We start from the raw sequence: 10,802 nt of genomic DNA on the forward strand, positions 1-10,802 counted from the left end.
TTCCCTACCACCACTAGAGGACTTTTTCTTTAAATCAGAAACTGATACAGCACTTAAGTGTTATAATGTTATAATGATCTATTGCCACAACCTACTAGCTCCTTTAAATTCCCAACTTTCATTTAAAAAAGTAAATCCCTTTTTGTTGCAGAGATTTAAGAGAAAATTGCCCAATTGTCTTTCCCCTTGTATTTTCGCGACAAAATGGGCTACAGACTTCATTTTTAATAAAAGCTGGGAATTCAGAGGAACTAGTAGATCATGATAATATTACCATGCCATAGTGATACATAGTGATACAAACCCCTCCACTGGGTGCCGGTAGGGATTGTCCCCACCCCTAATAATTGTGGCCATAGGTTAGGGATAAATGAGTAACTGTAGCCGCTCAGAGACCCCTTAGGGGGTTAGAGCGGGGTAGTAAGCTGAAAGAAATAAAATAACAACAACAACAACAACAATAATAATAATAAGAAGAAGAATCTATTTCTAATTTTTTAAAGTCCTCTTGTGGTGGTGGGAGGAATAGCAGCTCAGGGAGGGCAAAGCAAGGAAAATAGCACCCATGCAGGCAGAACCTGAAAAACTTCACACCTTCCTGGTTCACATAGCATGCAAATGTGCTTTGGTTGCAATCTTTCCAAAAAGATCACAGCAATGCAAGAGAAGACACAGAACCAAGATGAAAAGGTATGATGTCATGTGGATACGTCCCCCAAAACCCAAGGGTTGGAGCAAAACAACCCTAAGGAAGCAGCTGGGAGGGCTCACTATAAAAATGAATGTTACTTTATAAGAAAGTGTTATATTTTTAAATCTGGGTGAAACAGCTGTGTGGTCTGGGACAACCAACTGCTCCTTGGACTCAGTTTCCTGCTATGTAACAAGACAATCATAGTTACCATTGCACTGTTTAGAGAGAGAAAAAGAAATTTGATTTATACCCCGCCCTTCACTACCAAAAGGAGTCTCAGAGCGGCTTTCCCTTCCCCTCCACACGACACCCTGTGAGGTAGGTGGGGCTGAGAGAGCTCTGACAGAAACTGCTCTTTTTCAAGAACAGCTGTGCCAGAACTATGGCTTGCCCAAGGTCATCCAGCAGGTGCAAGTGGAGGAGTGGGGAATCAAACCCGGTTCTCCCAGATTAGAGTCCGCGCACTTAATCACTACACCAAACTGGCTCCAACAATTCCAAATGTGAGAAAGACTACAAAGTACTGAGCAAACTGAGAAATGCTGTAAGAAATTATCAATAGTTGCAAAAATTTAACTTGTTTTCACATCACCTTTAAAGTAGCACTGCGCTCATGTCCTGTTGGAATTCTTTGAACTGGATGAACACCCAGACATGAAAAGACAAATCCTGGATACCTGCATACAAACAATGTATTAAAGGATGGAAGACAACAAACTCTTCATAATAAGACGTAAGGGTAAAGGTAATACATCTTTTATTATTCCAATCAATGGTACAAATTATGAAAAAATGGCTTGGCCTGAAGAATGAAAAGAGAAAAAGAGTTTTATCATTCCTTTCGCCATTTCTTCCTCCTAATAATCACACTTTTCCAGATGTAAGCCTCTACTTTTGAGTATGTCTTAGAATCAATCCAAACATTTCTATGTAAGCTACAGCAATAGTTTTATTTATGTACTTAATTGTATCCCACACCTTTTCCCCAAAGAGTTCAGGTTTTCTCCAGTTCATCTTCACTTCAGTCTTGTAAAATAAATGTTAAACTCACTGGTTAAGGACGCATCAGTGAGCTTCACTGGGTGTGCATTTGAACCAGGGAACTGTTGGTCCAACATTTTATGTACTGTGCAGCTTTATTTGCTATATTGTAATGGAATCAATTGCATTAAATTGCTCTAATTTTACTGTAAAATGTTATGGTACCAATCCAAAACAGTTATAATTTGAAACATTCATGGGCCTGTGTGCATCCAGTGAGATTTCTGGCTGCATTCAGATGTCACAATGAACTTCTGTTCTTGACAAACTCGGCTTATTTCTGTGCTTGCATGTTCCCCTTCTTCTCTTCTCCTTGTCTGCAGAGGGAAATGGAAAGCTTCCTGGTTTTAGAAGCCTTCACTCAAACTCCAGTTAGTCATAATGTCTGGATACAGGAGCCAGGTCAAACTGGAATCTGTTTCCTTCACACAAACCAAGATTCTAAACTGGGATACTTTAGAACCCCAGGTTCTTTGGATCCTAGCCTGGAACTTGTTTCCAACAAGAGAGAAAAAACTGGAAATGTTGGTACCTTTCTGAAAGCTGAATAATTCTTTCAAACTCTCCTGAATGTTCAGCAACTACAACCAGGGCTAAAACTTTCGCCTGAAACAACAAGAAATAAGTTACTGATTTCAAGAACAACCAGATCCAGAATTCATTTATTTGAAAAACTACAGTTCTGGCATTACTTTGAAATTAATAAAATTCCTACATCTATCCTATTATGTTTTGGACCACACCACAGTGGGTGGGTCCTACAGCATGTTGCCGCAGGTCCAAGGGCTTCCACCCACAAAGCAAGACTTCCGTATCTCCCCCCACTTGCAGCAGTTCAAAACTGCTCCCAGAATCCTGGGCAAGAGGGGACCATATGACTGTGGAAACACACCATTAGATCCACTGCATTCAGTCATAACATATCAAATGTGAATTATCAGCTCTGCGCAAACTTCCTAAAACTAAGTGCGGAGATCAACCTTCTGGAGCTTAGGTATAAATTGCTAAAACTTTACACCACAAAACAGTTCTAAATATAACAAACCTGCTTTGCTTCTTCCAATACATCTTCAACATCCTGAAAAATAGTAGAGATAATTGTGCTGGGTGTTTGCTTGGTAGAGAAAGAAGTACAGCACCAAATAACAAGCATTCATATTCCCTTATGAAATAAAGTGTGGAGTAATTAAGTATTTTAGATGGTTGTCCTTTCTCTGAAAAGGGGGGAAAAACACCAGTACCATCTATCTACACTCCTACTTTTAGGCCCAGATATTCAGCTACAGATAAAGGTTTTGTACCAATGCATTTAATGCACAAATGCTTTGTTGCTCTTCTTTAAAAAAATCTGTCTGCGGCTTCCAGTGATAGAGTGGCTATGGTCAGAATTATCACAGACCAAAGATCACTTCTTTTCTATGCTGAGGTTTAGGTTGGAACCAATAAGTCCCTAACAAACATCATAACCACCAAAAGAGACACGTATACTCAGATTATTAGTATATAAAATCTGTTTTAAAAGCTGTTTGTTTTGTTCCTTAGCCACCACATATTATATAGTATTCTTTTGCTCTATGCTAACATTATAATCTTATCTTGTTTCCCGATGTGTTTAAGGTGTTTTTAAAAGGACTTTGGTGGATAGTATTGTTACATGTACACCCCAAGATCATTGGATAGACTGATTCACAATGGGTAGGTTCCAAGCTCACAACATTATATTCCCCTCTGCCATCAAGCTCACTGGGTGACCTTAGGCCAGACACACACTCTCTGTGCCCAACCTACGTCAAAGGGATGTTTTGAAGATAAAATGCTGCCCAGAACTCTTTCTAGGAAGGGCAGGATGAAAATGTAGCTCAGTGTCAGGTTCCGGGATGTCTGCATCCGTGTCAAGTGCCTCCCTTGTCCATCACACCCTTTACTCTTGTTTGGGGCTTGCAGAGACTTAAAACAAGAGAAGGAAGGGGGCTTGCAGCATCTAGTTCTTCCTTTCCTCCTGTCTCACCTACACAGCCTAGAGAGTCCAGCCACATCCTCATTGGCCTGCTTCTAAGAAAAAGAGCTGGTTTTTATACTCCACTTCTCTCTACTTTAAGGAGTCTCAAAGCAGCTTACAATCACCTTCCCTTCCTCTCCCCACAACAGGCACCTTGTGAGGTAGGTGGGGCTGAAAGAGCTCTGAGAGATCTGTGACTGACCCAAGGTCACCCAGCAGGCTTTACTTACAGGAGTGAGGGATCACATGCTCAGCCAATTCCCCTGAAGTCTTGCAAAAACTATCAACCTTCTAAGACCTCAAGGAATTCTTAGGTGGCTGTGCCTAAGCCGTCTCCCCCCTCCCATTGCCCTGGAAGGACTAAAGTACTGACAGCTCCTGGTGGTGGCTGACTTGGAGGCTTAAATAGCTCATACGGTGTTCCTGCTGTTTCGGGATTCCTTCTTGTTGCCACTGTCCTTGTGAGCTTCCCTGTTGCCGGCACCGGGGGTTCCCAAGTGAGCGTTCTGTAGTCGAGCAGGGGGCGTCTATAAAGTGCGGTGGGAGAAGGCGGGACGGCAGAGGGAGGAGAGAGCCAGGCGGCTTTAAGATAGGGAGGGACGACGCCAAGCCGGGCACCGTGCGGAGCCTGGGGGGGAGGAAGCCCGCCTCATACAGCCGTGCGGCCGCCAGCGCCAGGCCCCACTCCAACACTCTCACCGCCGCTGCGGCCGCAGCCGCCATGGGGATGTGGGGAGAGAGCTTCGTCGCCTACTACCGCCGATAGCAATTTCTCCTCCCAACATTGCTCACCTCTTGGAATTCAGGCGCCGCGAGGTGGCAATGGCAATCCACCGGCCCCATTTTATAACACTGGAACTCCTAGCAAAGGCGTAATTTTCCAGCCGGATGTATTTTCTTACATCCCATTTTTGCCTCGGTACTATTTTCGGTTGGACTCGGCTTAGTTCCACTTCCGGTCGGAGAAGCGCGCCCTGTGGGCGGATCCTTTCAGCAACGGTTTAGGGAGAGTGGGAAATGGCGGCAGAGACGGAGGCTGTGCCTTCGGCGACGCCCCCCTGCTCCTCTCCAGGCCGAGACCCCCGCGTGCGGTGCCGCTCGCGCCGCTGGACGGCGGAGTTGATGGGCCACTGCAAGTCTTACATGCGCGCGCTCGGGGACGAGCAGCCGGTTGAGGCCGAGACCCTGAAATGGGCTCTCAGCGAAGCCGTCTGGGTAAGAGCGGCGGAGGGAGGAAGCGGAGGTGGTGGCGGTGAGGGGAGACGGGGGTTTTAAGCGTCTCTTTTTAACCGCGCTTAGGAGATAAGTGACAGGTCGAAAATCGGGTGCCCTTTAATAAGTTTTGGTCGGCTCGGTTGTAAGGCCTCAACTGTCCCTATTTTTGGGTACCGCTCCCGGTTGATTCACGCCCCATTTTACACCACCCCGTTTTTGCTTTGAGGGTTTTTACCCGTGCTGTAGATGCCGTTCGTTGGGGTGCAGCTTCGATCCCCAGCTTTTTTAGAATTTAATTTATGGGTGCTTGCATATATCCATTCGTATTTCTATCGTGAATGGTGAGTAAGCATGAAAACGAAGGCAGTGTGCAGGCTGTCATACACTCAGTGGCTGATGACGTATATTTTGAACTTTTTGATAACACCTTGTTGTACACTTCTGTTTTTCTAGTATTGTATTTTACCTAAAGATGACATTTCTGTGGTTTTCAGTATTGTGTGACAAGAAAAAACACCAGCTGATGCCATACTCTCAGAGAGTGTGTCTCTGAGCTTCACCTGTAAATTTTATTCATGTCTAAGGATCTTAACTAAAAATAAAGCCACATCCTTAATATAATACTTTCTATTTCTAAAGGTTTTTAAAAGTGTTTACATATTTATGATGCTTAAAACAGCCCTGTGAATTAGGCCAGTGTTATCTCCATGTAACAGATCAAATAGCTGAGGATGAGAGATGGTAACTTAATAATATAAGAAGAGCCCTGCTGGATCAGACCAGTGGTCCATCTTAGTCCAGCATCCTGTCTCACACAGTTTCTCTGAAGGTCCAGCAACAGGGCATAGAGGCCATAAGAACATAGAGGCCATAAGAACATCAGGCCAAAGGCCCATCCAGTCCAACACTCTGTATCACACAGTGGCCAGAAATACCAGTGCCATCAGGAGGTCCACCAGTGGGCCCAGAACATTAGAAGCCCTCCCACTGTTGATCCCCCCAAGCACCAAGAAGACAGAGCATCACTTGCCCCAGAGTCCCTATCTACACCTTGTGGCTAATAGCCACTGATGGACCTCTGCTCCATATGCTTATCTAATTCCCTTTTGAAGCCGTCCATGCTTGTAGCCGCCACCACTTCCTGTGGCAGTGAATTCCATGTGTTAGTCACTCTTTGGGTGAAGAAGTACTTCCTTTTATCCGTTCTAACCCGACCGCTCAGCAATTTCATGGAATGCCCACGAGTTCTTGTATTGTGAGAAAGGGAGAAAAGTACCTCTTTCTCTACCTGCTCTTTCCCATGCATAATCTTATAAACCTCAATCATGTCACCCCTCAGTCGTCGTTTCTCCAAGCTAAAGAGCCCTAAGTGCTTTAACCTTTCCTCATAGGGAAAGTGTTCTAACCCTTTTATCATTCGTCTTGCCCTTTTCTGCACTTTTTCCAAAGCTATAATATCCTTTTTAAGGTGTGGTGACCAGAACTGCACACAGTATTCCAAATGAGGTTGCACCATTGATTTATATAGGGGCATTATGATATTGGCTGATCTGTTTTCAATACCCTTCCTAATAATCCCCAGCATAGCATTGGCCTTCTTTATTGCAGTCACACACTGTCTCGACATTTTCAGTGAGTTATCTACTACAACTCCAAGATCTCTCTCTTGATCAGTCTCTGCCAGTTCAGACCCCATCAACGTGTATTTATAGTTAGGATTTTTGGCTCCAATGTGCATCACCTTGCACTTGGCCACATTGAACCCCATTTGCCATGTTGACGCCCACTCGCCCAAAATTGACAGATCCCTTTGGAGTGCCTCACAATCCTCACTGGTTTTCACCACCCTGAACAACTTCGTATCATCCGCAAATTTAGCCACTTCACTGCTTACTCCCAACTCCAAATCATTAATGAACAAGTTAAAAAGCAGTGGACCAAGTACTGATCCCTGCGGTACCCCACTGCTTACCACCCTCCACTGAGAAAATTGCCCACCTACACTCACTCTCTGTTTTCTATGAACTAGCCAGTTTTTGATCCATAAAAGGACTTGTCCTTCTATCCCATGATTTTTGAGCTTACTTAGGAGCCTTTGATGAGGAACTTTATCAAAAGCTTTCTGGAAGTCAAGGTAAATAATATCTATTGGATCCCCCTTGTCCACATGTTTGTTCACCCCCTCAAAGAACACTAACAGGTTAGTGAGACAAGATCTTCCCTTACAGAAACCGTGCTGAGTCTGCCTCAATAGGTTTTGTTCATCTATGTGCCTACTAATTCTTTCCTTAATAATGGTTTCCACCAATTTACCCGGTATCGACGTCAGACTGACAGGCCTGTAATTTCCCGGATCTCCTCTGGAACCCTTTTTAAAGATGGGAGTGACATTAGCTACCTTCCAATCCTCAGGAATGGAGGCAGATTTTAAGGAAAGATTACATATCTTTGTCAGGAGATCTACAAGTTCACATTTGAGTTCTTTCAGAACTCTCGGATGTATGCCATCTGGGCCTGGTGATTTATCAGTTTTTAAGTTGTCTATCAGTTTTAGGACCTCCTCTCTCATCACCTCAATCTGACTCAGGTCTTCCAACACCCCTCCTGAAATCAGTGGTTCTGGAGTGGGCAAGCACTTCTCATCTTCCACAGTGAAGACGGAGGCAAAAAATGCATTTAGCTTCTCAGCCATTTCCCTATCATCCTTCAATACTCCTTTTACCCCTTGGTCGTCCAAGGGCCCCACTGCCTCCCTGGCTGGTTTCCTGTTTCTAATGTATTTGAAGAAAGTTTTATTGTTGGTTTTTACGTTTTTTGCTATTGTAACCATGCAAGGCTTTTTCCTATACCTGTTTGTGCCTTTCCTAACCTGCAGAATATTTTTTTTTAGCTTCTAGGATCGTAGTTTTAAATAGTTTCCAAGCTTCCCCAATGGTTTTGACCCTTTCTACTTTTCCTTTCCGTTTCCTCCCCACATGTCCCCTCATATCAGAGAAATTACCCCTTTTAAAGTTAAAAGTGGTTGTGTGAGTCTTTTTGGCCAATTCCCTATTTATACAAATGTTGAACTCAACATTATGATCACTGTTCCCAAGCGGTGCAATCACTTTTACATCTTTCACCAGGTCTTGAGTGTTACTTAGGACCAAATCAAGGATCGCCTCTCCCCTGGTAGGTTCCGTGACCATCTGCCAAGACCTGATGTAGCCTCCTGGCTTTCAGAGGTTTAGTGCCTCCTAACATGGAGGTTCCTTTTAGTTACCATGGCTAGTATCCACTGATAGACCTATTCTCCATGAATTTAAAGCTGTTTATTCCTGTGGCCATCACTATATTCCCCTGGTAGAGAATTCCACATTTTACTCTCATTTTTGTCACTCTCAGCGTGTCAGGACTGTGTCTTAGTTGCAGTCTGAAACTCGTGAGCTAGTGAACTCTTTGTACCCCGTGTCTATCAGGGCCTATGAGGTTGTGTTTTTCTGGAACTAGTCTTGGGGAGAACCTGCCAGGTCTTTGGAAGATTAGGTAGATATTTCTCCTTGTGTTGCAAAGTCGTTTCAAGTCACGCCCTTGTTTTTGTTTTTGGCAATATATGACAGCCTCTGAGTGATACATGAGGTACACCAGCTACCTACCAGCTGTCAACCAATATCCTCTTTTGACAACAGTCTCTGCCCTGGGCAGTCTCTGCCCTGAGCAATCCCTCCCTGCACAGTGTTTATAGGACAGCAAGCAGCATTCTTTATTATCAAAGGCTTTTAAAGTTGCTTTATAGGGTTGTGTGGTAATTGGTTTTAATCCTAGCTTGCAAGGTATATGGGTGCACTTTATGTCTGTGTTTGACATCTTTTTAGAATTGGAGGGGGGGCAGGCTTGCCAGGTAGCCTGAGAAGCCTCTTGTTTTTTCAGTCTCTGACAAATAGGAAAATCAAGTTCTTGTTAGGGTGCATTTGGGGAGGTCTGGTCTGTAGGCTGGCCATCCCAGCTTTTCAGCTGGGTGAAGTGGCTTCTCTCAGGTAGCAGGTTTCAATAAATTTGTTTCCTAGCAAGATACCTTTGAACTTTATTAGGCCTGGGCTTGGAGGACCAGCATCTTCCCTCCTGTCTCTGCATCCATTCCTCAGGATCTGCTTCTTTCCCTGCATTCTAATTCTCTCATCCCATGGTAATATTTCTGGGGTGCTCTTTGGGTCTCCTCCCACCCGACATCTAGAAAAAGGTGTTCTAGAGGTGTTCTAGAGGTGCTTAGAATCTGTTACATCAAAGTCAAATGCAGCTAATTGAGCATATGATCTCCAGGAAATTGAGTACTTAAAGGTCTTCGTTGTTCTTTATGGTGTCTGTATTCATATGAGATCTTGATTTTCATACAATCTTCTCCAACCACAGGGACATATTTGAGCAGGTGTTGAAAGGTTGCCACATAATACTTCTGTTATTATGGATAAGATCTACCAACTAATGATTGTTGTCACCACATTTTCCAATGCATTTTCATGTACTTCTACCCCCTTTTTGTTTTTCACCACTACTGAACATCAAGTCTGTCCCCATGGTGCATTTGGGATCTTTCTTATGCTGTATTGATATGTTTGGTACTGGCTTTTATGTAAATTAATTACCATATATATTTTTTCAAGCATTTTATTTGAGCTGCAGATGGATTTTCTGCACTGGGCACCAAAATCTCTTAGACAGTCCATACACAAATGGCAATATAGTAGGTGTGAAATTGGCATAGTTCACCAGTATCAAACCATGAGTTGACACTATCTGAATGAGCTCTTTGCTCACCACTCCACACACTTGGAGTTTCTCATTATGTCTTTTGATTGTGGTTTGTGCTCCACACCTGGATTGTAAAGCATAAGCAAGCATAGTGATTTGCAATCCTATTTCAAAAAGAGAGCACAGATAACAGCTTGGTATTACATCTAGACCAGCAGATGGTTTACATTCAGTTGGAAGTCATTAATTCTGAGGTAGATCATATGAGGGAAGGATGCGAACACAGAACTTATTCATTTGCTGAAATGTGGTTTATCATTATGTCTGCTGTGCCAATGTGTGGTGGTATTTCATTGGACACTACTGGCTTGTTATGGGGGGGCTTTGCCAATATATAACAAAATATTCATTCTTTAAAGGAAGTCACCTTATGAACACTAATGTGTTAAATGTCCCATTCACTATCACATTTCAGCACACTCCAGGATGATCTGAATTGATTATTTTGCAGAGGTTTTCTGCATAGTGATGTAAAAGTGATGACACCATTAGGGGTTTCTTGTGCTGTGCTGGTAGAAATTCTATTATATTTTAAAGGGTTTTGACATATACATTTCCCACAGAACTTTGAAACGGCTGTACAAGAGAACATGACTATTAATGGAAAGCCATGGCAGGAATCATCAGATGATCTTCAAAACGGTATGTGAATTTTTCAGTATGCTTTAATTTCGTGTTTTGTTCTTTTAAAAAAAGTTTTTTTATTGAAAGAAAGAATAACAGAGAAATAGTAAAGAAAAGAAGAAAAACTATCTCTCCTTATATATAATTGAGTAAGAACATTCTATATGAACATTCTAAAATGCCCGCCTTTAGTGTTAGGCCGGAAGAACCGCCACTCAGAAGACGCTGGCTGGGTTGACTGGCTGCTTTGTGCAGTCCCGCCCAGCGTTTCAAGGTCTTTTGCATATGGAAGCTGATTGGACTTCACTGCATTCCACACCTCAAACTCACCCCCCTCCCCGCAAGGCAGTTGGAATGTCAGTTGCATATGGAACCTTCAAGGTCTTTTGCATATGGAAGCTGATTGGACTTCACTCCATTCCACACCTCATACTCCCCCCC

At 43.3% G+C, this 10,802-nt stretch overlaps 2 protein-coding genes across 4 annotated transcripts in view; one reads left to right on the top strand and one right to left on the bottom strand.

Moving 5' to 3' along the window:
* Positions 1 to 4,640, bottom strand: part of TATDN3 (TatD DNase domain containing 3) — an 11,381-nt gene extending 6,741 nt beyond the window's left edge. For all 3 annotated transcript variants that reach the window (XM_015427602.1, XM_015427601.1, XM_015427600.1), the window contains exons 1-4: positions 4,527 to 4,640; positions 2,781 to 2,813; positions 2,268 to 2,341; positions 1,287 to 1,371 (exon numbers count right to left, since the gene is read on the bottom strand). In XM_015427602.1, coding sequence (XP_015283088.1) covers positions 1,287 to 1,371; positions 2,268 to 2,341; positions 2,781 to 2,813; positions 4,527 to 4,577 — 243 coding nt within the window. In that variant the 5' untranslated portion in view covers positions 4,578 to 4,640. The remainder of the gene's footprint in view (positions 1 to 1,286; positions 1,372 to 2,267; positions 2,342 to 2,780; positions 2,814 to 4,526) is intronic.
* A 68-nt stretch (positions 4,641 to 4,708) lies between these two features.
* The window catches only part of NSL1 (NSL1, MIS12 kinetochore complex component), a 33,713-nt gene continuing 27,619 nt past the window's right edge, over positions 4,709 to 10,802 (top strand). Inside the window, exons 1-2 of the mRNA XM_015427603.1 lie at positions 4,709 to 4,949; positions 10,301 to 10,379. Coding sequence (XP_015283089.1) covers positions 4,752 to 4,949; positions 10,301 to 10,379 — 277 coding nt within the window. The 5' untranslated portion in view covers positions 4,709 to 4,751. The remainder of the gene's footprint in view (positions 4,950 to 10,300; positions 10,380 to 10,802) is intronic.

The sequence above is a fragment of the Gekko japonicus genome, unplaced genomic scaffold (genome assembly GCF_001447785.1).
Source record: "Gekko japonicus isolate JY-2015 unplaced genomic scaffold, Gekko_japonicus_V1.1 scaffold45, whole genome shotgun sequence".
Classification (NCBI taxonomy): Eukaryota; Metazoa; Chordata; class Lepidosauria; order Squamata; family Gekkonidae; genus Gekko; species Gekko japonicus.